Here is a 27,676-nt window from a genome sequence, read left to right as displayed (position 1 = left end):
TGAATGAAGAGGGGATGTTAAACTCATACACCTTTCTGTTCCAGTATAGTGTTCCTTATTCCAGGCCGGTTACAACATCTGATGAAATCAGACATGTTTTTGTTGCTTTCAACTTTTTTCATGCCTGGGCAAATTCTAGAGTTTTCTCAGTAGTAGGGCTGCAAAGTTATTATAAAGTTGCCTTTCTATACATACTGTCAATCCATAAGGCCTCTTTGAAACTTGAAGAGCATACTTAAGTTGCCACTGGTGTGGAAGCAGAAAAAAGATTTGTTTTACAAGTGTAGTTATTTTTCATGGCCTGGATTCATATCATTGTTTTCAAGCTGAAAATTAAGAGCATGTTGTATAATAATCATAATTACAACAAAAGTTTATCTCATTAATGAGTGCTTACTATGTACCAGGCATTGGTCTGGGCCTTATACATAAATTAGCTCATGTTATTTTGTACAACAACCCAGAAGTGGGTACTTTTGATTTTCTAGTTAACTGATGAGGAAACTGAGGTACAGAGAGGTTAAGCAACCTATCCAAGAGAACATTAATGGCAAGTGATTTCATTTGTGTGCAGGTCATGAGAATAAAGAGAGCCCTAAGAGGAGAAAGGACAGAAATCAGTGACTGTCTGAAGGTTCTAGTCCTTTCTGTGTCTCTGTCCCCTTCACTTGGCAGGCATGGCTGCAGGATGCAGACCTGTACCATCATTGTGTATGGTCTCAAGCATTTGGGCTCTAAAGCAAAATGAATTTTTCAAATTCAAAAGTCAAGCATTATATACAAATGCCTTTCATGTAAAAAAAAATTGAGCAGAAAAGAACTGCTCTATTTTAAACACAATTATAGCTATTATAATTCTTATGGAATACCCATTTTTATCTCTTTGCAATTATATACCAAATGAATAAGCAAGCTTCCTGATTCAGGTTGTTGTTCAGTTGCTCAGCCACGTCCGACTCTATCCAACTCCACGGACTGCAACATGCCAGGCTTCCCTGACTTCGTCATCTCCCAGAACTTGCTCAATTGCATGTCCTTTGAATCAGTGATGCCATCCAACCATCTTGTGAATTAGAAATCAGGTTTCTACCTTGATTTCTACTTTATTCTACATCTCCTTTATTCTACACCTTTATGCCTATCTCTTTTGTTTTTCTTTTCTCTTTTTAAATTTAAAGATCTAATTGGCTTTATTAAACAATTCATGAATTGGGCAGTGTCCCATGTACCACGTAGTAATGGACTAGGTGGGACTACTCCCTCTTGTTTTTTCTAGTATTGTTCCCCACAGAAGAGTTCAATTTGCTATAACCATGGCCTCACTGTAGAGAGAAACACTGCACTAACTCTTGTATGCCAATTAGTCTTTAAGCGAACACATCCATCCCTTGATGGAACAGAATTCTCCCATGTCTCATGAAGTGATGACTTTACGTCTGAAAGGTGAACAGGGAATTTGCTTAGCAGAGTCTTGGGCTCACCAAGGACAAAGGGCTATGAATACCATCTCATTCCAATGCTTGGTGAATAGAGAACAGCTTTAAGTCAGCAACAATCCTCGTTCATTTTGGTCAGAAAAAATGTGCACCGTCTGCCAGACTGGTTGTCAGTACCTGGCTTATAAATTAAACACTCAACAAAAGAGATCCACTGGGGTACTGGCCAACCTAGTGCAAGAGTCATAACTGCCTACCAGCTTCCTACAGAATGTGAGTATCTGAGGCGGCTTTGAGGGTCTCTATTCATGGAGAAACAGATTTTTCTGTATCTCGTCATGGGTGTGTTATTGAAAAAGCAATGTTAACCCATTCCCAGCCTCCCTGGGTCCTTCCTCCCCATCCTGCCTCAGGCTTCCAATTGAACACATGCTCTTAAAAGCATGATTTCTCCTCTTTGTGCGCTCTTCCTGCCTGGCCCAGCCCCTTACAACCATTATATATTTGCTTTCACTTTCTGTTCCTGATTCCCATACACTGAGGCAAGGTGAGAGAAGAACAAGATTGGGAAAAGACCAACCTCTGGGAGAGGAGGAAGCATTCATGCAGATGCTTGGGGGAAAGTGCTTTGTTCGACAGCTGAAACTCTCGCTGCATCAAAAGAATGTCAAAATAGTTGTTCCACTGCAGATGGTGACTGCAGCCATGAAATTAAGACACTTGTTCCTTGGAAGAAAAGCTATGACCAACCTAGACAGCATATTAAAAAGCAGAGACATCACTTTGCCGACAAATGTCCATCTAGTCAAAGTTATGGCTTCCAGTAGTGGTGTACGGATGTGAGAGAGGGATCATGAAAAAGGCTGAGCACCAAAGAACTGATGCTTCCGAATTGTGGTGGTGGAGAGGACTCTTCAGAGTCCCTTGGACTGCAAGGAGATTGAACCAGTCAGTCCTAAATAAAATGAACCCTGAATATTCATTGGAAGAACTGATGCTGAAGCTGATAACACTTTGGTCACCTGATGCAAGCAGCTGACTCACTGGAAAAGACCCTGATGTTGGGGAAGACTGAGGGCAAGAAAAAAAGGGAGTGACAGAGGATGAGATAGTTAGATGGCATCACTGATTCAATGGACATGAGCTTGAGCAAACTCTGGGAGAAAGCGAAGTATGGGGAAGCCTGGCGTGCTCCATGGGGTAGCACAGAGTTGGACATGACTGAGTGACTGAACGGCAACAATTGTGGCAAAATCTTAAGTGGTAAACCAGCCTGATATGAGAAGAAAAATGAGCCCCAGGGTGTCCCAGAATGAAAATGAACTGGTGAGGATAATGCCTGTAAAATATTCTTTCTCATTGTTAATTAGTACTTATTTGCAATCTGGGAAACTGTGGTTATATTCTGTAGCATTTTGCCTTTAGCTGTCCAGGTGATAGAAAGCTAACTAATGTGTTGGGTTTATGTTAACATAAGTTCAGTAATACTGGCTTTCAAAGTCCATTTGTAGGTGGCAGAATGCAAATTCCTTTTTAAAAAAAAATCACAGGACTTCCCTGGTGGTTCAGTGATTAGTACTCCTCACTTCCACTGCAGGGGGCATGAGTTCCATCCCTGGTCAGGGAACTAAGGTCCCATATGCTGGGAAGTGTGATCAAATAATTAAAATTTAAAAATCACATTACTCTCACCTATTATCAAATAATTTGAAAGCGAGAGCTCACTACATGTCACTTACTACCTGTTAAGGTCTGAAGATCTAGACTTTTTTTAATTTATAAAAATTTATTTTATTTTTTTGGCCATGCTGTGCGGCATGTGGGACCTCAGTTCCACGTCCAGGATGGAATTCACACCCTCTGCAGTGGAAGTGTATAGTCTTAACCACAGGACCACCAGGGAAGTCCCTGGAGACCTAGATTTTAACATGAAAAACCCAGGGTTGAAAGATGGCCATGCAATTTAGTTTTTGAGTTCAAATCAAAGCAGATGGGATAGGGCACGTTCAGGCAGGTTTGGCCGTAGATGATTATTCTCACATTCCTGAATTCTCCTTTTCCTGGGAAAACTGAAAAAAAAAGGAAGCACACATTCTTGGTGCATCAACAACCTGGGCTCTAAAAACCCGGTTCAGTCGCCAGTCCTACCTGGACGAGCTGGGTGCAGTACTGGAGGTGCCTGATGATGGTAAGGTCCAGGCTTTCATTCCCCGTGGTCAGCGGGAGAGGGCTTCCTGCCACACTAGTCCCAACTCCCGTGTCCTCAGTCAGGGCTTCGCTGAGATGCCCCCTGGCTTCTGGGTGAACCGATCTGTAACTGTTGAAGCAGGAAGGGGAGCGAAACGTTAGCTGTTTCTTTCTGCACAGAGACCACAGGTCAAAACTCAACATGGCTTGTGTCAGGCCCCCACAGCACCCACTGAAAAGTCTTGCATTTCCTACCTCAAAAAACTGAGATACCCTTCAAATACTACTTTATCACTAAGCCTGGTCACCAATTTGCCTACTGTTAAAAAGATCCTACAAATAGATTGCTTCCAGAGTTCTCTGCTTCTCAAGCACAATGAACTATTTGTCAAGTCATTTCACCAAGAAGTCTTCTGAAATGTGACCTCATTTGGGGGCATATCTGTGCTCTGTTGATGGGGTGATTTGCCAAATTTCTGGGATAAAACTGTCCTCTGTACTTGTGGTGTCCCAAGAGCAATACCATTAAAATAATCAGTCAAGGCTTTTTCCTGGCCTTGAATCAACTGCCACTTGAAGAAAAAGAGAAAGCATAGCCACTGGGAACAAACATGATGTCTGCAAAAAGGGGCGTTTGCATCACTTTCTTCTGCTTTGCAAGCTTTGTGTAAACACGGCTGAAATATCTAAAGTTGTATCATGATGGGCACTTACATTTAAAGATAGGTGTGTTGTATTTATTATCTAATTTTATTCTTAAAATGAATCTGTGCAGAGGGGAGAGAGGGAGAGAAGAGTCTCATTTCACCCATGGAAGGAATGACCAGTAGAGATATTAACTACAGCATCCTAGTTCACACAGCTAGGTGATTTTGGGGTTCTAGTTTCATGCTCCCCAGTCTCCACAATTTAAAAAGATCATGCACCAGAGTTTAAAGGCATTGAATGCTTTACCCTGATTCCAAAAGGAAAACATTCAGCTTGTAGTCAATCCACATTTAAAACACACACACACATTTACCCTAAACATCTGATAACACACAGTAAGACTGATCACATTAGCCATGTTCTTTAATAGGAATGTTCTGCAGAATTTACGAAGGCTATGGTATTTTTGTTCTTAAAATGCTTATATTAAGAAGAAAAGCCTTGATCTATTATGTAATAGCTTCAGCTAACAAGTATACAAGAAGAGGTTTGATTTAAGAAGCATTTCACAAATGCAATCAAGTTAGAAAATCTCAGGGTAGAATGGAGAAAGATAACTGAAACATGACATTCATTTCATAAATTCTCTTTGTTACACTCCCAGTTTGCTCAAGGGATAAATTCTATTTCTCCCCTTTTCTTTTCCTGGTTTCATTTTGGCAGAAGAAACCCTCTGGGAATAACACAACTTCAAAATATTAACACCACTCAGAGGAGTTTGTGAAGGTTGAACTTATTGTAATTTGAAAACCTGTGCATATAATATGTCAAAACGAAAGATGGATGGAAATCCACCTTTTCCTTCGGGAAAATGTTTTTGCATTTTTTTTTTTCTTGCAGCAAATTGGTGGACCTATGTTCACTGTGCTTACAGAATGGACCCCAGGCTCTAGCTCTAAGCATGTGGTTTGGTACAACAAAGCCCAGGAAGAAAGTGATAATATTTCATCTTTATCCTCCCTTCCCACTGCCCTGATTCATCTCCATCCTAGAGAAGACCATATTCTCTCCCCAGAGGCCTGTAGATCCACTGGCAGATATCAGTTATTAGTCATCCCTTTCTACATTCTAAGGAAAACATGTGTCATGGGTTTTAAGCCTGGTTTTGAAACATGTACTGATGAGCTTAATCAACTGCAAAGACCCAATAGCCAAAAGGAATAGAGAGATAAGGGATTGGAAAAGCAAAATCTAACAAAATGAAGAAATTAGGAATAAGATGCAAATCAAGGAGAACCAGGTCAAGACTGATGATCCAGTAAGAGTTCTCCAGAAACATAGTATGTGGAGTTAATTTGAAATTCATTACCCTGGGGCCAAGCTGTAGTCACTGAAACCTATTACAAGATGGATATGCACACATCCATACTTATACATAAGTGTACATATACTTGTACAAAAATTTCCCTTTCATTTATAAAAAGTAAAATGTCATTTTTCTTAAACAACACCGAAAGAGATGAACTGTATTTAAAAATTGTACAGGACAGTGAAAAGTGTCTGTAAACCAATTCCGGTAGAGAGTTTTATCTTCCTGAAGATGCGTATCAGGTCCTATCTGGTAGCAATAAATAACTGCTGTACCAGGAATGAGAGTGGAAATAGAAGCAGCTGCTGACTTCAAGACTTACCTATTTTTCTCAGTCTCAGTGTCTGAAAATACTGAGTCAGCACCTCCTCCAACATTACAAACCTCATCACCATCCTCCTCCTCCTCCTCGTCAAAATCAGAGGTGTTCAGGAAATCAAAGCTTTCTAAAGCACTTTCAACAGTAAGACTTAAACTGGAAGACCTGCTTCGGCTTACTGCTGGCTTGCACTGCAAAGGCAGAAGGTACCAAGGAGAATATCAACATATTCGGAAGGAGAAACACAACAAAGACACCCAATGGGAGATGCGACACTTTCTTTTTTTTCAAGCTTTTATTTTTATTTTTTTGTTGGCATTAAAAAAAATTCATTGAAAAATCTTCTTATAAAAAAGTACAACCGTGGATAAAGTGACACAGTATCTGGGATTTGTTCCAAAAGAATCTGGAGGGAAGGAAGCAGGTAGAGAAAGACAAGTTTGGCCATGAATTGATCATTGTGGAAGTGTGCTGATGGCCACATTAGGATCTATTATTTGATCCTTTTTATTCCTGTTTGAAATATTTGTAATCAAAAGTTTTAAAAATATTACAGTCAGAAAGGCTTGGGAAACAGAATGGCTATTCTCTCTCTTAATACTTCTCAACTTCAAATAAAATTCAACTGGCAGACAAATCTAAAAGGTCAATGCCAACTACTAACCGATCTCTTAACTCCAAGCGGCAACGTGGTCTGTGCCCTGAGACAGGGCGAGCTAAGGCACCTGTCCTAAAGGATTCACAAAACAAATCTCAGAAACAGAAAACTACTCAGATTCACTAATGCACACTCTCTACGTAGATTTAAATACTAATTTTACATTCACAGCATGTAATTTTCCTTTGAGCATCGAGGAGAAAATTTTTTTCCTTTGAGCACGAGCATGACAAGGAGTAGCCATGCTTCCTTTACAAGTTTGTCTTTGAAGGAACAACTTCCATCTCTCCCCTGACTGGGCCCTGGAATTATGTGAGCAAATCCATTCTATGGCCTGGAGAACTCTGTATTTCTGGACATTAAACAGAAACATTACAAACAGGATAATGCCCGTTGCTTTGGGCACAGCAATGGGGAGAAGTTCTTCCAAACAGTCAAAAGGATGTTGGGAGGGATCGAACGGGACAAATCCTGCAAGTAAAAGGAGCTAAATGTCCTCCATCCAGTTAGGTGGCACTCCCTGCTGACTTCATTACACAGGGTCGGAAGGGCCTGGCAGGAGTCTGAGTCTTTTAAATCAGAGTTGTTTCATTCGCCCTCAGTCATCTCCGTCCAAGAGGCAGCACCATTTAGTTTCTGATCCTCAAGGTGTTTAGCATCCTAGGAGTGTGAAGGAGGAAAAAAAGAGAATGCTTTGCCAGCAGATGCTTTAATCCTGGCTGGAGACAAAGCCACTTGCCCCAGACCTTGACTCTAATGTCATTTTCCATCTCAGAGAGAGAGGAGGAGCCATTCCCAACTCAACCCACTTCTAGGGTCTTCTTTCCTAAGCTACACTGCAGAACCTGATCGTGTACAGTATGGATGTGTTTAAATACGATCAAAAGAAAGAAAGGGGGGAAGTTAAGAATTTTAGGACAGTTTTGGAACAAGAGCAGATTGGAATAAAAATCTTGAAAGAAACTGACAGCCACCAGGTTTTTAGAAGACTTAATGGATGACTTGCTCAGTGCTTCCTGGTGGACTGAGCACTCTAGATGCCTGGAAATGGGGGCTGCCATCACACTAGCTTTCTTTGAGGCATTTATTTTAGATGGATTGTGTCTTGGCTCTTCACATTTAACACCTTTCTGCCCACTAAGCAAAGCTGGTCAACTGTGCAGATAAGCACTTGTTGAAGGGATCAAAGAAGTTTTCCCTGGGATATTAGATAAGCAGCCTCCATCCATGAGTCCTGAGCTGATGCTCTGGAGTTATGTTTGATGGGAAGCAGATTCAAAGTGCTCTTCCCTGCTGCTAAGAGGCTATACCTACAGCAGAATCAATCTGTCAGGAGCAATAGAGGATGTGGAGAGTCAGAGCCTGAATTCTCCTCCGCCCTGGGCAGACATGCCCTCCAGAGCCAGGTCAGCGTGACCGCAACTGTCAGAATAGCCTTGGGAAGGTAGTTCCAGATGCCACGGGGAAGGCCACATTTTCAAACTGTCATATCGAGGGATGCAACAGACTTCTGTGGGCTGACTCTCTGCTTGCCCCTGGTACTGTATTTTCAAGCTGATCTTATAGAACAGGTCCCCAAAGAACTGCTCTTTCAAGAGAAAGGATCTAAGTTCTCTTCTTTATGGCACTAGACATCAGAGTGGCAAAGCAAAGAATATAAGAAGCGGCAGTGGGTTTCAGGACAGAAGATCCAGTTCTGTCTTCTTGTGCCATGTTTTTAAAAATTTAATCTTTATTAAATTGTATCTACCAAGTGGAGGCGGATACATTCTGGGGTAGCAATAATGACTTCATTATGAGACTCTCCTGACTAGGAGGAAATCACCTTTCTGAATCCTCTCTTCCCATGTCTATCCTGAGTGGTCTAATTGGGAACAAGAGAGGAAGATAGCTCTAGTGGAGTCAGGGTCCTCTGGCTTCTAGATTATTTGTGAGTGATTAATCTGGGATTCTAATACACGGATTTGGGCCAACTGCTGAGAAGGGAATCCTCTAGGAGGTAGTGCCCAGGGCAGGGAGAGATGCCCGTGGTCCTCACATCCTGGCTGCCCAACTCTGTCTTCAACCAGGGAAGGCCCTTCCTGCTTCCTGGAAACTCCAAGAGGGACCCTCTCCAGTAACATCTCAATGAGATAAAATGCTCAAAAGGCCACCATTCATTTCACATTTGGGATCTGAATGATAAACTCTGGGGCTGAGGGAGTCTAGATACTCTCTAGAGCTCTTAATTTAACTCCCAGTCATTCTCCTAAAGTTGATCCGTTGTCAGGAAAATAAAAATTGATATATGCTGCTGCTGCTGCTGAGTTGCTTCAGTCGTGTCCGACTCTGTGCGACCCCATAGACGGTAGCCCACCAGGCTCCACCGCCCCTGGGATTCTCCAGGCAAGAACACTGGAGTGAGTTGCCATTTCCTTCTCCCATGCATGAAAAGTGAAAAGTGAAAGTGAAGTCGCTCAGTCATGTCCGACTCTTCGGGACCCCATGGACAGCAGCCCACCAGGCTCCTCAGTCCATGGGATTTGCCAGGCAAGAGTATTGGAGTGTGGTGCCACTAGTATTAAATGGCAACCCACTCTAGTATTCTTGCCTGGGAAATCCCACAGACAGAGGAGCCTAAGGAGTTACAGTCCATGGGGTTGCAAAAACTGTCAACTATGACTTAGAACCTAAACAACAACTAGTATTAAAAAATAAATGCCATTTGGTGGTGGTTTAGGGGCTTCCCTGGAAGTTCAGTTGGTAAAGAATCCACCTGCAATGCAGGAGACCCGGGTTCGATCCCTTGGTTGAGAAGATCCCCTGAAGAAGGAAATGGCAACCCACTCCCGTATTCTTGCCTAGAGAATCCCATGGACAGAGGAGCCTGGTAGGCTACAGTCCTTGGGGTTACAAAGAGTCAGACACGACTCAGCAACTAAATAACAACTAGTATTAAAAAAATCAATGTCATTTACATATTAATTATCTACTGATCCTGTGATAGGGAAGGATAAAAAAAAAGATAGTCTATTTTACATAGAATGTTGGCTTAAGAGACTGTCTCGGAGACTAATCCAATTTCCCTGAAAAGGTACTTACTTTTAGAATATCATCCAGGTGCATGACTTCTTGGTTCAGATCCTGAAACTCTTTATACTGCTCTTTGTGTGGTTCTAACGCAAGGAAAAGCCCATTAAAGGCGTCCTCTAGGCTTCCATCCAGGAAAGACCTACAACCTTCCGACTCTGCACTGACCGAGCCCTCCGAGAGCAGCCTCTCCGTGGCCGCCGGCACCTCTGCCGAGGTGAGCCTCTTGACCAGCTGCTTCGTGATGTTTCCTTCAAAAGTGTCCAGCTCCACGGGCTTGAGTTCAGAGGCCTCTTGCAGAAGGGCCTCTTGTAAAAGGGCCTCTGCAACTCCCTTCTGCAGGAACAGACGCTCTGGCCCGGCACCAGTGGCCGCTCGGCAGCCCTCGGGCTTCCCCGTCCCCTGGGTTTCTCCCTCGGGGTGAGACCGGGGCTCAGAGCCTTCTCTCGAGGAGCTGCTGCAAGAGGCTGAGCTGGAGTCCTCCAAGCCCTCGTTCTGGGAGGACTGAATGCCTGGGGGCAGCTCTGCGGAGGTGACGGTGATTTCTGGATTTGCGGCGCTCGCGCCAGGGAGAGAGTCAGCTGGGCCGGGGGCGAGGGTGCAGTCCCCGTTGGGCAGGTCGCTGAAGCTGAGGGACAGTGGCATTTTCTCCTCGGCTGCCTTCCCGTTTTCAAAGATGTCATCAGGTAGATTTGACTGTAGATAAGAGGCAAATCATTATGATTTTGGAAACAAGGGATGTGTTTGGCCTTGTTCATTTCCAGACAAAATGTAAGACAGTTAAAATAAGAAACAGACCTTTCACGATATTAACATTGTATTTGTTGATTGTGTGTGCCTGCGTGCGTGTGTGTGTGTGTGTGTGTGTGTGTCTGCAAGCATGGCAAAACAAAACAAGCCTTTAAAACCTCTATTTCCATTGTTGAACCTGTGTAAAAGTTCATTGTACTGGTCTCAGGTTTGAAATTTTTGAAACAAAAAAGTTGGAGGCAGGGGGTGCTTGTTTCCTAAATCCCAGGATCTCACAATATCTGGCAGCCATAGTTAAGAACACCACTGGTTCTTTTTTTTTTTTTGGCATCGATCTTAAAGGGCTTTCCAGCATACATGCTATTTCATTCAAAAGATGTGATGCTTTGTTCTGCTTCATTTCTCATAAATTATTTTTGAAAATCTCTACCCACAAATCCCAAGCCCTGGAAAATGTTTTATTAATTCAGTAACCATGCCACAAATAATTCAAGGCCAGAAATATATTTGCAGAGCTTCTATAAAAAGAGGAGAGAAAGACTGATGAACTAAATAACTGTGTTCCAGGGCTGCAAACCCCAGAGCTCCCAGGGTGCCTGGAAGCCTTGGGCGCTCTGCTGGACAGCCCCAGCTCTGTGATCCGTGAAGCAGAACTCAGAAGACAGAGGTCAGAAATACCCAGGTAACCAAGATAATTCATTTATGCAGGCATTAACAATCTCCAAGTCATCTTTCCTGACAATGTGGTCTGCATGGTGTTGAAGTGCCAAACACTGTTCAGTGGGAAAAGTTTTCTAGTTATTTGAGATCGACTCCTTCAAAATGAATACTTTCTCTTGGATTCCAGATTTGATTGCTTAAGTAAATATAAGTACCTAGTTTAATTTCATATAAAACAATGAGGGACTTTCCTGGTGGTGCAGTGGTTAGGACTTTGTGCTTCCCAGCAAGAGGCACAGGTTTGATCCCCAGTCAGGGAACTAAGGTCTCACATGCCATGTGGCATTGACAAACAATAAAAAAAATTTAAAAACAACAACAACAATTGATCGTGACAGTGCTGGGAATACATCCAGGAAACAAAAATATTGCAGCAAGTGAAGTGGGGAGCAGACAGAAAGTGGCTCCCCATTCTCCTCCAGCAATGTCCCTGCTCCCAACACCTGCAGTTTCAACCCAAACTCTCCACTCTCCTCTGGTTGGAACCTCAGGATGTGTCACTGGGACCCTCAAGTGACCTCTGCAAGCTCACTTTCTTTGTGTCTAAAACAGAATGTTTTCCTGGATTAGTGATTACTGAAAAGTGCTCCCCAGAGTCGGGGTGAGGGGGTGGCGGGGCGGGATGGGGAGGGGGTGGAGGGAGCTGCAGGGACCGTTGTGGGGGGCGCCACTGCTCCCCTTACTACTGCCAGCTCCTTCACTTCAGTTTCCTTCCTCCTCTATCTGTACCCACCTCTCATCACCCCCCAAACAGGCTTTATGCCTCCAGGGAGCGATGAAAGAGGAAGCTTTTGGGGAGAGATGGAGGAAGGCTGAGTCCTGCTCCCGGCTCTTCCTCCATGGGGTCCCCTGGGCATCTCACAGAACCCCCGGTCCTCTGAGCTGTCTGGCCCAGCCTCAACTCGCCTTCAGAATATACACTCCCAGCAGCTCTGAGGGAGGCGGAGGCCTTGGCTAAGTAAGGAAGTGGGGGACCTTGGGTGATCTCGATTCTTATTTAAATTCCAAACTCCACTTTAGCCATTTCTCTGCAGCCTCACATTCCCAAGCCCATATTTGCTCGGACTTCAGCGGCAAAGGTCGAGTTAGACTGAGCTGCCTGCCGAAGGGGCCGTACCAGGTGCCAAGGGCCCGAGCCTACAAACAGGCACAGGAGGGCTGGGATGTTGTAACTGATGGGTGATGCGGGCGCTGGAGCAAGGGGGTGGCTGCAGCCTGGGAGAGAGACAACCTGGAACTCAGCCTTGGAAGACAGAGAAGAAAGGAAGGAGGGGGAGGAAGTGTGTTCTAGAAGGAAAAACAGTCTGCGGGAGATCCTGAGAGGGAGGGTGCATGGGGAGGCGGGGAGCTGGGCAGAGAATGAAGCCTGGAGAGACGGGAGGTGGGCCTGGAGACACGGGCTGGAAAGGAACTGGCTGCTCTGCGTCTGTGTTCATCAAGTTCAAAAGGCTTTATGAACATATAGTTCAAAAGGCTATAGGAAACCATCACATTTTTTTTCTAATCTTGCTCTTGTTTAAACAATGTGACTAAAATCGCTGCCAACTCCCTCCCCAGCCCTCTGACTCGCACTGTATGAGCATGAATATACACTTGGCGTTGGTAGTTACTCCAGCAGCTGGTGCCTGCTTTATCTTTCCCATATTGTCTTCCCACTTCCCTTGGAAATTTTATTGGAGTTTAGCCCCATCCATTTTACTGGTGGTTTTTTTTTTTTTTCAATGAATAAGAGGTTATTATTATTATTATTAACCAGAAGACTTTTAACCCTTTCCTCTCTGGACATTCAAAGATTACTTTATATGTCTGTGAAGGGCAGAACACGCCGTGTATGTACATACATATGTGTATGTATATTCTCCTGTGACATAAAGGGCAACACATATCATGTAGGTAACTTATTACATCTTTGACTGAAAATTAGAGTCTCTTTTACTATGATAGTATAAAACGCACTAAGGCTAAGAACCTCTTTCAATAAAAAGAGCTCTAGGAAAATTGGTTTAAATCTTTCTGACTTCCTCAAATGCCAGTTTTTGAAGGCTAAAACTGTAAAGATTGATATTAGGGATACATTAGCTTAACTTGTGAATGAGAACCTTCTTTGACTTCATATGTGACTGTGTTTTTTTAAATGACAATCTTGTTACCATGGATATCTTTGCCACAGTGCAAAAAAGTCACAGCACAAAAGCAGAGATCGTGGGAAGGGAAGGACAAATGGCCTCTCTCACAAAGGTGCATGCAAGCCCCAATTTCCCACCCTGCAGACAGGAGACCTGTAACCGTTAGCCAGTGAGCATGAGAGCGAAGATAAAGCAAGAGGCATGCCAAAACATACATGCCACCAGCCCCCAAAGGCAAGCACATCACACCCGGCGGGCCACCCACACTCACATAAAACTCTAGCACGGCCTTGGGTCTCAGCCTGAGGGAGGGCAGGTCACTGAAAGAGCGGCTGCGGTGCAGCTTGGCAAAGAAAGAGTCTTGCAAGGCACTCAAGACAGACAGCCTTGGCTTGTCTGGTGAAGGATGCAACCATCTCTTCAGAAGTCAAAGCAAGATGGGGAGTTAGTGGAAAGTAGCAGGTTACTATGTGTCTGTCAGCTCTTAAGCAAGCGTTGCTGATTAAAACAAGGGGCCCTTATTTACATCTACTTCTTTAAAAGGCTGATCTCAGAGAATGGATGGAAAAGTTGACATGCGTTGATCAAAATAACCGGTAAATGGGGGTGGGGAGCAGAGCAGGGATAGAGTGGGTTGACCCCCTGGGCACCGGTGGCCACGGGCATCTAGGCATGTGCTTCCCTTAGTCACCACTGGGTTAGGGTGAACTTGAAGATGACATCACAGTCGGCCCTCCCCTCTGTATCCGAGGGTTATGCATCCATGGAAAAGAAATTCCCGAAACTTCCAAAAAGGAAAGCTTCAATTTGCCAATTTGCTGGCAACTATTTACATAGCATTTACACTGTATTTACAATTATTGATGGGTCAGTTCCATTACATTAAGTATCACAGGTAATCTAGAGATGATCCAGCATACACGGGAGGATGTGAAGGTTATGCGCAAACACTGCCACTTCATATAAAAGACTGACTGGAGCATCTTCGGATTTTGCTATCAAAGGGGCGAACCCCCGAGGATACAGAGAGGTGACTGCATTAAGAATTATCGAGACTCCCTAACACTGTACGTTAAACATTTCAGAGGCTGGATGCAAGCACTGCCTCAGGTTCATCACCTCTCCTCCAGAAAGCACACGAAACTTACAAAGAAGGAGTGATCTTTGAAGGTGGGCGTTTCCGGAGTGCCCTGGCTATACATGGACATTCTTCTCTGGAGGGCGGCCACCTTGTTCCCAGCGCCCGAGGATGGGGTCATGTCCTCCACGTCAAACGGACTGCAAAACAACAGGACCCCATGAACGCATGCTTGTTAAAAGCACCCATCATCACCGGACCGCAGGCCAAGAAAGCACCTCATTATACTAACGTAAACTCAGCCAGTGGGAACTGGGCTTGCTGTCTGTTGTTCAGTCACTAAGTCATGTCTGACTCTGTGACCCCTTGGACTATAGCCGGCGAGGCTCCTCTGTCCAGGCAAGAATACTGGAGTAGGCTGCCATTCCCCTCTCCAGGAATTATCCCGACCCAGGGACAGAACCCGCATCTCCTGTGTTGGCTGGCAGATTCTTTACCACTGAGCCACCAGGGAAGCTGGAGAACTGGGCTGGTTTTCGCCGAATTGGTCTGTCACCAAACAAACCATGATTTTAAAAAAGTGGAGCAGAAAAAGAAGTCTAGACTCACCCAAAGGACCACTGATTATCATCACAGCTTTAAGTACAATTTATGTGCACACCTGGATACCAATTAAATCTGCTTCTTCATTCATATTAGAGACATAAACATAAAGAATCTGCCTGTGAAGCAGGAGCCACAGGAGATGCGGGTTTGATCTCTAGGTCAGGAAGATCCCCTGGAGGAGGGCACATCAACCCACTCCAGTATTCTTGCCTGGAGAATCCCAGGGATAGAGGAGCCTGGGATGTTACAGTCCATGGAGTCGCAAAGAGTTGGACATGAATGGAGTGACTTAGCGTAACACAAGATGTTGAAGAAGTCTGTAAAAATTCCCGGAGCTTTGCAAGGACAGATGCTTTAATGATACAGGAGAGAAATAGATTATTGTTTGGTTCTGAAGAACACATTCCTGTTCATTTCAGTTCACCCAGCACCCGCTGCGTGACTGAGAGGACAAAAGTGTTCACAGTGATGCCATTAGTCATCGTGACATGGGCTCATCCAGCAGGGGCTTGCATTTGAGATGTCAGTGGTTACAAATTACGAGGAGAGACGGGCTAGGCAAATCATGTGGACACTGTTTTAGTGACAAGGTTACACGTCTTTGCTGCTTCCATGCCTGACCCTCTTTGTTGTAAAGGGGCCCAGACGTTAATATTCGACAGGCCCTCGTTACTTGGTAACATGGGCATAAGATCAACTGTTGTGAGCAACCAGTGTTTCATAACTTAGCAAGACCTTTCCTATGGGATGACTTCAGAAAACCACTTGTTATTTGGAGGATAATTGCTTTACAATGTTGTGTTGGTTTCGGCCATACAACAACGTGTATCAGCCATAAGCATACATATGGCCCCTCCTTCTTGAGCCTCCTTGCCACCCCCCACCCCTCTTAGCAGAAAACTACTTTCAAGTTCCTTACTTTGACAAAAGATTTCTCTTGCCCTTTGGAAATATTCTATTTCAGCATTTAGAGTGTGGAGAGACTAAAGATATCCAAAGCTTTCCAAAGCACTGTAGGATGTCTGAGATAAAGAGGGTTAAGCAATTAAGACACCACAGCAAGCATCAGGATCTTTCTGCAGACAAAATATGGACCGTTTCTTTCCTTCACATCAGTTGACTTGAGAGATACATTTCTTTAAATACGTTCAAGGGTTGAGGAGGAGGGACGGAGGCAGGATAAAATGTTTAAAAACAGAAAGTCAAAGAGGAGAGTAGTGATATGATATTAACATGTGTGAACACCTAGCAACCCTAGTAAAGAGATTCCTGGGCCGTGGGGTGGGGCCTGAGAGTCAGCGTTCATGCCAAGCTCCTTGGTGATTCTGATGGTCCACGCGCCACCCCGGGAATAGCACGAGCCTGTGACACATATTTTCACTGCAATGATATAAAAGAGGGCAACTTACTACCAGGTGATTTCCAGGTTGAGTTTGATGGTGCCAAGGTCATTGATGTCCACAGCTACCACCTGAGGTCGGGCTGCAAACAGCTCTTTGGTCTCACAGGTCACGCTGCCCACCAGGAGGTGAGTCGCCAGCCCTTTGAGTTCTGTGACCTGGTGAGAGAGGGAAGGGAGAAAGGCCTTACAGGACAGTGCTGGACGAAGGCAGCCCCTCTCCTTTGTTTTTCTTGGCCAGGGGAGGCATTGCAGAATCATATCTGAAGCTGGAGGTGGGTGTTTCCCAAGCCTGCTCACATTTACACTGCCCGCTCTGACACAAGGGTGGGTCTGGGGATGTGCTTGTAGCACAGACAGTGGTCTGGGGGGTGGAGGGGCAGCAGGCAGAGGTCTCAGGGACAGGTCTCCATGACAGATGTCTTTGCTGTGGCAGCAGCAAAGACAACACACAGCAGTGCCGATCCCGTACCTTGATGGAAATGAACCCGACTATCAGCGGCAGGAACACCATCTCTTCTCCGTCCCAGCTCTGTTTGCCGTTTACCTCTATCCTGCCTTTCAGTTTCCACCTCTGTCGGCCATACTTCATGAAAATCTAGAGAGAAGACACCAAAGGGTCCTCAGGTTCCATTGCCCTCACCTGCCTCCCCTCCAAACATCAGGATCAAAAAGGCAGGTAACAACCGCTCCTCCCCTTCTCCAGCATCCTCACGCCACATCCTGACTGTTGCTTCTTCCAAATTCTCGGGGTGGGAGTGGGTGGAGCAGAGGACCAGTGGGGAAAGACTTTCAAAAGGGAGTAAGTTCTGCTCCTCTAGGACCCAGTGCGGAGGGCTTCCTTTAAAAAAAGGTTATTTTATCAAGCCCTTCAGCTCACTCAGGTCAACCAGCTCTTTCTCTCCTTAGTTCTGCTTCAGTAGAACCACCACTGGATTAATTCTGCACACTCCCCAGCCCCTTCAGAGAGACAAGGAGCCAACAGCTAACATCTACTCAGCGGCCAGAAGCAAGAAATAAGACATCCTCCTTTTGGGAAAGGGAGATGGAGCTGGACAAGGATTTTGAAACCTGACACCTCTGGGGAGAGGGTGTGCAGACTCCCCTCAGACAGCTTTACTGGTTAGAGGAAGATACAGTCCCCCAACCTCCCACCAAGATGGATGATTAGAGAAGGTTCTGGAGGTGACGGTTAGATGAAATAATTATGCAGGTTCCCTTTTGAAAAGGAAAAAGATAAAAAGCTTTTTTTACTTGTGGAGTATACTTTTTATAAAGAAAGACCTAGATTTCACAATTCTTCACTCCTGATACTTGCAAGAAGTCATAATCTTGGGTTGGATCTTGGGTCAGGAAAAAAGCTGCTATCGAGGACAATATTGGGGCATGGAAAAACATGACTGTAGATCTCACGTCTAATGATACGAGCTAAGGGATCAATGCTAAGTCTGCTCATGTCAAGAACTGGACAATGTTTATATGAAAGAATGTCTTCCTGTATTCAGGAAAATAATTTATGGGTGAAGGGTCATGATATCTGTGCATTAATCTACAATGGTTCAGAAAAATAACAACAACAATATTAACAATAATAAAGCAAATGTGGCATAATGTTAAAAATTAGTGTCTAGATGGCCCATATATGAGAGGTCTTATACTAATCTCTAAACTTTTTATTTATTTATTTATTTATTTTTAATTTTAATTTTTACTTTATTTTACTTTACAATAATGTATTGGTTTTGCCATACATTGACACTTTCTTATGGGCCCAAATTTCTTTTTCAAAATGAAAAAAATACAAATAAAAAGACAATTGAAGAGACAAAATAATGACAACTGACTCTTGTCTCTCAAGTCCAACACCCAGACTGATACCATACTCACTTCATATTGATCTCCAGGACAGAGGCGAGCAAAGCCAGCCAGACCTGTAAGCAAGCAGTTGGGATCAGAGACACAAAGTCAGTTACTCCTCTTTACAAACCCTCACCGGCACATTTATAAAACTCAAAGTGTCAGGCCTTTGTGAAACCTCATGTAATATCTTCTGGGGACCCTCTGTGGGCACAGCTATTGTTGGGAATTCCATCTATCTCAGCGAGAGAGGACATTCCTTGCTGGGATGATGGGAGAGGTGCTCGCCAGGCAGATAAGGCTGTTTCTTCTATGAAGAACCCCGTTAAGTCGTGAGACTGTGAGACAGATGAATCTGCTTTCCACCAGTTCCATGGGTGATGCCAGGGTTGAGACAGAGAAGGTCCATGGAGGCCTCAAAAAGCACCTGCTGTTACCACTCTCTGTCAGTAGATGGCAGCAACTTATCAGTTCCTCACACCTCTCCATCCATAGAATCACTCCATTGAGGACCAGTTTCTACTAACAGGTAGAACATTCACAAGCCTCTTAAAAAGATTTACTGAAATAAGAGCAGAATTAAAGAAGCCAGTTTTCACTAATAGTTTTCTGGACGATTAGTCTTTTATTTTTAGTACTTCTGAAGCAAAGCACAATCAACTTGTTTTTATAAATCCAAATTGGCTGGATATGCCAATTCCAATAAAATCCTAAGCACTCTCTAAAAACCTCTACCGACTATTCAGAATTCATCTACTGCCTGTTTACCTACCTCTGCAATTACAGTGGAGGCCTGGTTAAAAAAGAAAAGAAAAGAAAACCTAAAAAAATGATCTGATATCCTTGCTGGATAAAGGAGAGTAAGGTGAAAATCCTTTGAAGGTTTTTTTTTTTTTTTTCCCCCTGTCAAAAATCACTAGAAATTTTGTATTGGAAGAACTTATCCAAATGGGAGAAAGCTACTTGGTACAGATGTTTTTGAGTTTCTCAGCTCATGTTATTAAAGCAAAAGTTTTTTGAATTGCTTGTGGTTGCATCACACTGATACTGCGATTATCACCATATCGTGGCATGTGGCAGTAGGTAGGTAAAAACAGGCCTGGGGCTATGCTATGCTTCTTCAAGTCCTATCTGCTTATGTAAGCCATTACGGTACTGACGGCATGACTAAAACAGCTACATTTACTGCCTAGTGAGTATCCTTTCAACCTGGCCAGGTTTCTTTCAGACTCTAGTCTGATGCCTGTTTGGACTTTCAGCTGGGGAAAGCTTCATGTTCCTCAGTGGTTTAGGGATGAATGCAGCACTGTCTACAGAGCTTTCAAGATGATCACTCCAAAACCCACCACAGGGGTCAGCACCAGGGAAGGACATGGGAGGTGGGGGGCTGAGGGGCCTTTTATCTCCATGGTGTGTCTTCCTGCCTCTTGCGGATGCTTTACTAGAAACGCGCCTAACTGATGAAACAGCTCTCCCACACACAACCTCTTTCAGAAGCCCCAGATACTACAGTGAGCAGTCGCCTACCCTGCTCTTCCTTTGCTCAAGAGCCATTCTGCCAGAAGAACGCATCCCTTTTTTTTTCTAGTTCTACAAGGATCTATAAGGATCTTCTTTTCCAAAGATAAAGAGGATCACACATGTTGGCTGGCAGCACGTACACAGGGAAAAGGCTGGTTGGAAATTCATGACACTTTAAACAAAATTCAGCACTGGGGGGAGCCATTCTGAAGCTAAGGAAGTCACACTTTCTACTCCAAGGAAAACAGCCAAATAGCTGAATAGCTGGGAGCTCCCGTTACAGGCCTGACGGATTTATGCTGAGACATAAATAATGCAGATTTACTGGCTCCCTTGAAGATGTCCCGTCTCCTGGACTGGACCTGCCCTGAAAGCTGCAAGGGCCAGGACAGACTTTTGGACATACACACTGCCTGGAACTTAATTCGAAGCAGGTAATAACTGGGAGAAGTTGATTTTGGTAACGGACCAGATCTTTTCATGTGCACATTGGTGGATGGCTCTGCACTCTCCCTCTTTAGGCTGGCACTGGAGCCTCTTTAAAATCTGGCACCAAGGAGCCCCACAACTCTCCTCCTAAGGTCCTCTCCTGCTTGCGCAGTTGTTCTGCTGCCAAATCGCTTCAGTCGTGTCCGACTCTGTGCAACCCCATAGATGGCAGCCCACCAGGCTCCTACTTCCCTGGGATTCTCCAGGCAAGAACACTGGAGTGGGTTGCTATTTCTTTCTCCAATGCATGAAAGTGAAGTCGCTAAGTCCTGTCCGACTCTTAGCAACCCCATGGACTGCAGCGCACCAGGCTCCTCCATCCATGGGATTTTCCAGGCAAGAGGACTGGAGTGGAGTTGCTCAGCCGTATCCAACTCTGTGTGACCCTATGGACCATCGCCCGCCAGGCTCCCCTGTCGATAGGATTCTCCAGGCAAGAATACTGAAGTGGGTTGCCATACCCTCCTCCAGGGAAATCTTCCTGACTGAGGAATCAAACCTGAGTCTCTTATGCCTTCTGCATTGGAAGGCAGGTTCTTTACCACTAGTGCCACCTGCGAAGCCCACGGTCCTCTCATTCTAACACAAAAGTTACATTCGGGAAGCCTTTCTCTTTCCTGCTTCTGCCCCCCTTCTCACCCCTCCCCACCCCCAGACTTCTAAGCAATTGGCCACATTATTGGTTAAGCAGGTTGTTTATTCCACTGAATTAGACTGGACTGGCTCATGTATCCATTTTCTCCAGTAGACTGTGTGGAAGTCAAGGCCAGGGACCGTTTACTAGGATGCAGCTGGCCAACTGGCAGGAGCTCAGCGAGCACTTGATCAATTGCTTTTAACACCATCACCTACCCCACCCCCACCAAAAGCCCCACAGAATGACTTTATTGTTGTGTGTTGGGGTGGGGTGAAAAAGGAAGTGGGGAAGGGTGTGGCAGGAAGAAGTTGAGTTACCAGGTCTGAGAATGTTATGAAAGATCCTCAGTTTATGTCACTATGTATGTTGGGAGTGGTAATTTTTTCTTAGCAGAATTAATAACAGATAAAGTAGCTAACTGCAAAGATGCAAGATTTCTTGGCAGCGCAAGTGACTGGCTTCCTTTTATCAAGAGAAAGGACGATTTTCATGGGGATACTGCCCTTGAAAGGCTTCATATAAATAGTTCAAGTTTTCATGTTAGATTAGGAAAGCGGAAGTGAGCTTGCAGGTTTGACTGATCCCCAAACCCAGAGAGAAGCCAGAGAAGCCCATTGGGTAGGTGGAGAGAACAAAGTCAAGGGTAGTGATGGAAGAGCAGGAGCCAGCAGAAAGTTCAGTCCATCCACCACGATAACTCGTCATAATGCGGATTTGTTCTTCAGCTGGGCAGCCAGTCCCCCAGTGAATGGCAGGGTCCCCACAGCGTCCTCACTGACCACCAGGCCTGAGGTCCAGATCTGGTGGGTGGGATCCCCTTTCTCCCACACCTCTCCCGGGATGCCTGTGTGCTGGGTGGAGGGTGACCATCGCATAGAGAAGAGAACATTCTTTGAGCAATCTTTTATCATATCTGCTCAACTGTGTTAGAACTTTCCACTTCAGGGGCTTCCCTGATGGTCCAGCGGTTAAGACTTTGTGCTTCTGTTCCAGGGAGCATGAGTTTGATCCCTGGCTGGGGAACTAAGATCCCACTGCAGCAAAAAAATAAAATAAAGTACTGTGCGACTTTGGGGACAAGTCACTTAACCCCGTTCCCCATGGCAGAAATGGGGAAATTACCATCCCACCCCAAACTGGTGCATTTGATAACAATGTCAGGGGATATATGATACTGCCTGTGTTAACAGTGAGACGATGGGTGTGACGGGAATTTCTCTCAGCTGTGAGACCCTAGATTGTGCTAGCCTGTGTGGCTGATGCCTCGAGAGCTGGAAGGAGAGAGAAGTGTTCTCTTCGAAACGCTGACCCAGGACAGTAGTTTTCCAGAAGCAGGCTGCTGATAGAATCATCCTGAGGATGAAAAATACACATATTCCAGGGCCCCGCCCTGACATGCTGAGAGAGGGGCAGGGCCCGAGTGGTTTTAGAACCACTGGCTCAGGTGAGGACTCAAAATGGAGAGGATGGACCGAAAATCTGGAAAAACACAGATGCCGCACCTCAGCCGTGAGTTAAGTGTTGAGACTTCATACTGAATAACAGACTGATCGGCAATGGCATTTGCTGGAGAGAAGAACAAAGCCGCGTGGGCATCTGAGGGTCAAGATCGTGTGGACTGGCAGGTATACTCATACAGAGAAGCTCTCCAGGCATCAAACTTGACAGAAAAATCTCTCTCCTGAGATAGGTGACTCATTGGAAAATGAAGCTTTCCTGTTGAACACTTTTTTAAAAAAGCGCCCCTTTCCTACTCCCTTGATGGCAAAAAGTAGACAAGAGGGTGATTAAATCCCCACTAGCAACCCAGGGTGCAGCTGCTAAGACATCTCAGCAAAGGAAAGGTGCACACACCAGCCGTTCTCCCCGCGGTGAGTGGGCGAATGGCCCAGACTCAGAAGGAAGAAGGACCTGGCTGCTCGTTTGAGAGCCCTGCCGGTTCCTGGACTGGTAGCCTGACACCTGGGGGATGCTCTGTTTTCTAACACTAGAGCTTTTTTTTTGTCTTGAAGATGCTAGTGGTGCAAACTGACACTGCTTCTAGGGTAGAACTTTCTGGAGTCAATACCAGAAAGGCGGTGGGAAAATGCACAGTCCTCTGGGAGAGTTAACATTAAAAAGCATTTAAAAATGAAGAACTTGGTATGTTGTTTACAGGAAGGGCTTCCCTGGTGGTTCAGATGGTAAAGTGCTTGTCTGCAATGCACGAGACCGGGGTTTGATCCCTGGGTTGGGAAGATCCCCTGGAGAAGGAAATGGCAGCCCACTCCAGTACTCTTGCCTGGAAAACCCCATGGACAGAGGAGCCTGGTAGACTACAGTCCATGGGGTCACAAAGAGTCGGGCACGACTGAGAGACTTCACTTTACAGGAAAGTAGAGCATAAGTACTCTTGCCTGGAAAATTCCATGGATGGAGGAGTCTGGTAGGCTGCAGTCCATGGGGTCGCTAAGAGTCGGACACGACTGAGCAACTTCACTTTCATGCATTGGAGACGGAAATGGCCACCCACTCCAGTGTTCTTGCCTGGAGAATCCCAGGGACGGGGGAGCCTGGTGGGCTGCTGTCTGTGGTGTCACACAGATTCAGACACAACTGAAGCGACTTAGCAGCAGCAGCAGAGCATAAATGAACAAACTTAATAACACCAAGAAGCCAAAAGACAAGTCTAGAGTGTGGGATATTCTGTACAACAGTGGCTTCAATGTAGTAAGTCAATGGTAAGAAAACAAAACAAAACAAAACAGGGTGGGGTCTGTTTTAGATAAAAAGTAAACTAAAAAGAGATACTTGATGACCAGTCACAATGTGTGGACCTAGTGTGGATCCTGATTTGAACAAACCAACTATACAACTCATTTTTAAGATGACTGGGCCATTTGCCAATGGAATGGATTCATAACAAAGGCATGTTCATTTTATTAGAAGTGACAATACTTGGCATGTGGTGATGTAAGATGCCCTATTATTTTTTCCCCCAACAGCACCACGCAGCTTGTGGGATCTTAGTTCCCTGAGCAGGGATTGAACCTGGGCCCTCAGCACTGAGAGCACAGAATCCCAACCACTGGACCACCAGAGAGGTCCCAAGATGTCCCTGTTCTTAAAGAGAGGCATATTGCAGTCTACAAGGGGAGACTCCCACATATGAGTTTTATTTTATCAAAGGAAAAACAAAGACAAGGAAGCAGATGAAGCAAAGGTGGCAAAACCTTGCTAATTATTAAATCAAGGTGATGGGTCTATGGGGGTTCCTTGTGATATTCTTTCCATGTTTGTGTATGTTTGAGAAATAGTAAATATTGAAGTGTGTAGGCAAGGCTCAGGATGAGAGGGTTCTGGAGCATCAATAAATTAAGTGGGGAGGGCTAAGAGAAGGTGGCCTAGTATCTGTGCAAGGACAATAGAGTATGTGATGTGACGCCTGGAGGAGCTCTGCAGGGCTGACGCCCGCCTCTCTAAACAGAGGGGAGGATACCTTTCATCTTGATGGAGAACTCCCCCAGCTGCTTCTCCAGCTCCGCTTCAATGGCGCACATGTTCTAGAAAGAGCACAGGGGACCAGTGTTAGAACGAAGCTTCTCTCAAAGCACACCATGTTCTCACAACCACTGCTCAAACCAGAGGCATTTACCTGTTTGTGATGAGTTACACGACCCTGCTCATGGAGCAATCTTGACAAAATGTTTTATCTAAGCCTAAATGAGCCTTCTAGTGTGTGGGAAATTTAGAGCACAGGAGACCAAATTAACTTATAAACAGTCAGATAGATCTGGAATGTGGGAGATTCTAAAAGAACTGGCCTGGATTATATAAAAAGACAGTAGTACTACTGGATAGAAATTCTAGTTAAAAGCGATTAAAGAGACATAATAACGAAATGTAATGTGTTAACTCTGATTCCATCCTGATATTGGACCAAATAAGAGAAATCTGAAAATGTACAGGATGTTAGATCATTCTATTCAATGACTGGTAATTAATATTCTTTGTTGTGATAATGGTGTGTGGTTATGCAAAGAATACATGTGTTACGTAGGTTCTCGTTAAAGCATCCGTGCTAAAATATTTATGGGGTGAAATGTCACATTATTTACCACTTACTATCGAATGACTTAGTAAAAAGGGAAAAAAACTGAGTATATGCAAGAGAAGGAAAGCAAATATGGCAAAACATTAGCAACTGGTAAGTCTAAATAAAGTAATATGACGGTCGACATTCTAGTCTTTAGTTTTCTGTAGGTTTGAAAATTTTCTTTACAATAATTTGGAGTCAGAAGAGCTGAGAAGTTCAACTGTACTCCAAGCGAGTGAGGCAGGATTCCTGCTGCCGTGCCAGGAGGCCCCCAAAATGACTCTTGGGTTTGACAAACGTCCTCTCCTCGTCTAATGTTGAAGGAACAGTGGAAGCAAAGGAGCGTCACCATCTCTGCCTGTGGTTAGATGTCTAACCACCCAGCCTACTGCCGAGGACCTAAACAACAGAGCAGCTACAGTTAGAAATCAAGAGGAAAAAGCGCTGTGGCTGGAAGCTGCCCCCATGGAGGCCCTCCTGCAGGGGCCAGTTTAAGCTTTGGGTGGTAGCTCAGCTGGTAAAGAATCCACCTGCAATGCAAGAGACCCTGGTTCGATTCCTGGGTTGGGAAGATCTGCTGGAGAAGGGATAGGCTACCCACTCCAGTGTTCTTGGGCTTCCCTAGTGACTCAGACGGTAAAGAATCTGCCTGCAGTGCAGGAGGCCTGGGTTTGATCCCTGGGTTGGGAAGATCCCTGGGAGAACAGGATGGCAACTCACTCCAGTATTCTTGCCTGGAGAATCCCATGGACAGAGGAGCCTGGGGGGCTACAGTCCATGGGGTCACAAAGAGTCAGACATGACTGAGCGACTAAGCACAGCACACAGCTGTCACCTCTGGTGTTCGAAGAAGGCCCTGTGCCAGCCTCCTGAGCACGCTCTCGCCGCCCCCTGCCCCACACAGACACCCAGGGGCAGTATCTGCAGGCTCTTCCCCCATCACATTTTGGGGGCTCGGGCCTGTGGCCTGGGCAGATCAGTGAGCATGGACAAGGGCTGCTTCCATATGCTATCCTTTCTTAAAACTTTTTATTTTGTATTGAGGTACAGCCAATTAACAATGTTGTGAGAGTTTCAGGTGGCGAGTGAAGGGATTCAGCCATACATACACACGTATTCACTCTCTCCTAAACTCCCCTCCCATCCTGGCTGAGGGGTTGCTTCCATTTGGATTTTGTTTGCAGAGGGCTTCAGGATTGACTTGCAAGCTAGGGGTTCTGACTCTTAAACGTCAGTACCTCAAATAGCTCAGAAAGTTGGGGAAAACTTCCTGAGGTTGAACTCTGTGCAGCTGGAAAGTTTTGAAAACAAAGTCTCAGTTTTGTAAACCAATTTTCTTCCTCTAAGCACTGGGTGTCTCTGGGAAGGAATGCACTACTGTTTCTAGAAATCTATCAACAATGTTATCATACATGTCAGGACTGTGACCAGTCTTTAGGAAACTTGGTGGGGGCAGAGGACAGCTAGTTTAACAGCTGAGGACACCCACAGTCAGAATTGTCTTCTGTCTCCCTCAGGCAGCTGCTGCCATTGCAAAAGGCTCCCAGAACCATCAATTCCTAAACCCTCTTTGTGATAATATCCCTGTTTTTTTGTGGTTATGTGAAGACACAAATCCACCTGATGTCAAGTGAGGTAGGAAGCTACCGATGTCCTGGCCTTCCTTTTCCTCTCGCTGAAATTACACAACAACCTTGAATTTGTGAGCAAATATGATGTCGTGTCTTGGCACCTGACCAGGGGTGGTTGTTTCTTTTTTTTTTTTCCCTTAAAGCTTTTTATTTTATATTGGGGTATACCCAACTACCAACAATGGTGATAGTTTCAGGTAGACAGCAAAGGGATTCAGCCATACACACATAAGTTTCCATTCTCCCCCGAACTTCCTTCCTATCCAGGCTGTCACATAACACTGAGCAGGGTACAACGGGTGGGTTTTTCTGCCACACCCTACAAAAGTTTTGGGGCAGGCACAGGCCTCTGCTCTGTCTTCAGCGTGTGTACTGAAAATGGCCACTCTCACTGGCAACTGCTCTTCTGACTTCAGAGATGTGTGGAAATGAGGTCTCCTGAACTAGGGCTGCTTCTAAGCCAGAGATTCTTAGTCTGTGCTCCATCAACTTGGATGAGGGAAAAAAGGAAAAGTCATGTTGCTATTTCCACTAACCTCTAACTGAAATCTAGTATGTCTGTATATCATGAATGGAGAAAACAAGCCACAGCCATACGACTGGGACCTGGTAAAAGTCTACGTTTATGTTACATCAACTGTTGCAGGCATCCTGAGAAATCATTTCAATACTTTGAAATCTCAGTAGTTACTGGAGCCGTTGCTAAATCTTATAGTTAGATGTGTTCGTAAAGCAGCAGTCTTGTACTGTACCACACATTCGGTTTCAAAAATATTTTGATCACTGTGCTGACAATACTGAATTAACTATATTTCAATATCATTTGTTTCCTTTGAATTACTATGGGCTTTATTTCATGCATTCAAAAAGCACTCTCCCAAAAGGGGAACTTAGGTGAAGAAGCCCTGCTTTAAGCCCTGAAAAAAGACAAAGTTGGTTCAGACAAGAGGCAGGGCTGGAGGGTTACACAGGAGATGACCCTGCGGCAAGTCATCTAAGACGTCCCTCCTGTCCCAGGGCTGAGACAGATGCTCAGACCTGGGAACTGTCCAGTAGACCCTCATCAGGCTGATGACTTCATTCATGACATTGGATCTCTGA

At 44.9% G+C, this 27,676-nt stretch overlaps 1 protein-coding gene across 10 annotated transcripts in view; it reads right to left on the bottom strand.

Annotated features, from left to right (window-relative positions):
• The window catches only part of RIPOR2 (RHO family interacting cell polarization regulator 2), a 217,509-nt gene that overhangs the window by 10,871 nt on the left and 178,962 nt on the right, over positions 1 to 27,676 (bottom strand). For 6 of the 10 annotated variants that reach the window (XM_042237463.2, XM_060403424.1, XM_004019098.6 and 3 more), the window contains 8 exons: positions 24,348 to 24,411; positions 18,253 to 18,296; positions 16,838 to 16,963; positions 16,376 to 16,524; positions 14,431 to 14,560; positions 9,699 to 10,382; positions 5,963 to 6,150; positions 3,585 to 3,753 (listed from right to left, as the gene is read on the bottom strand). In XM_042237463.2, the coding sequence (XP_042093397.1) occupies positions 3,585 to 3,753; positions 5,963 to 6,150; positions 9,699 to 10,382; positions 14,431 to 14,560; positions 16,376 to 16,524; positions 16,838 to 16,963; positions 18,253 to 18,296; positions 24,348 to 24,411 (1,554 nt within the window). Of the gene's footprint in view, positions 1 to 3,584; positions 3,754 to 5,962; positions 6,151 to 6,235; positions 7,278 to 9,698; positions 10,383 to 14,430; positions 14,561 to 16,375; positions 16,525 to 16,837; positions 16,964 to 18,252; positions 18,297 to 24,347; positions 24,412 to 27,676 lie in introns of those variants that run through there. The other 4 variants (XM_042237467.2, XM_060403425.1, XM_042237468.2 and 1 more) reach the window with 3 other exon arrangements.

Source organism: Ovis aries, chromosome 20 (genome assembly GCF_016772045.2).
Source record: "Ovis aries strain OAR_USU_Benz2616 breed Rambouillet chromosome 20, ARS-UI_Ramb_v3.0, whole genome shotgun sequence".
Classification (NCBI taxonomy): Eukaryota; Metazoa; Chordata; class Mammalia; order Artiodactyla; family Bovidae; genus Ovis; species Ovis aries.
Note: the sequence above shows the minus strand (reverse complement) of the source record. Positions and strands in the feature narration are given on the sequence as shown.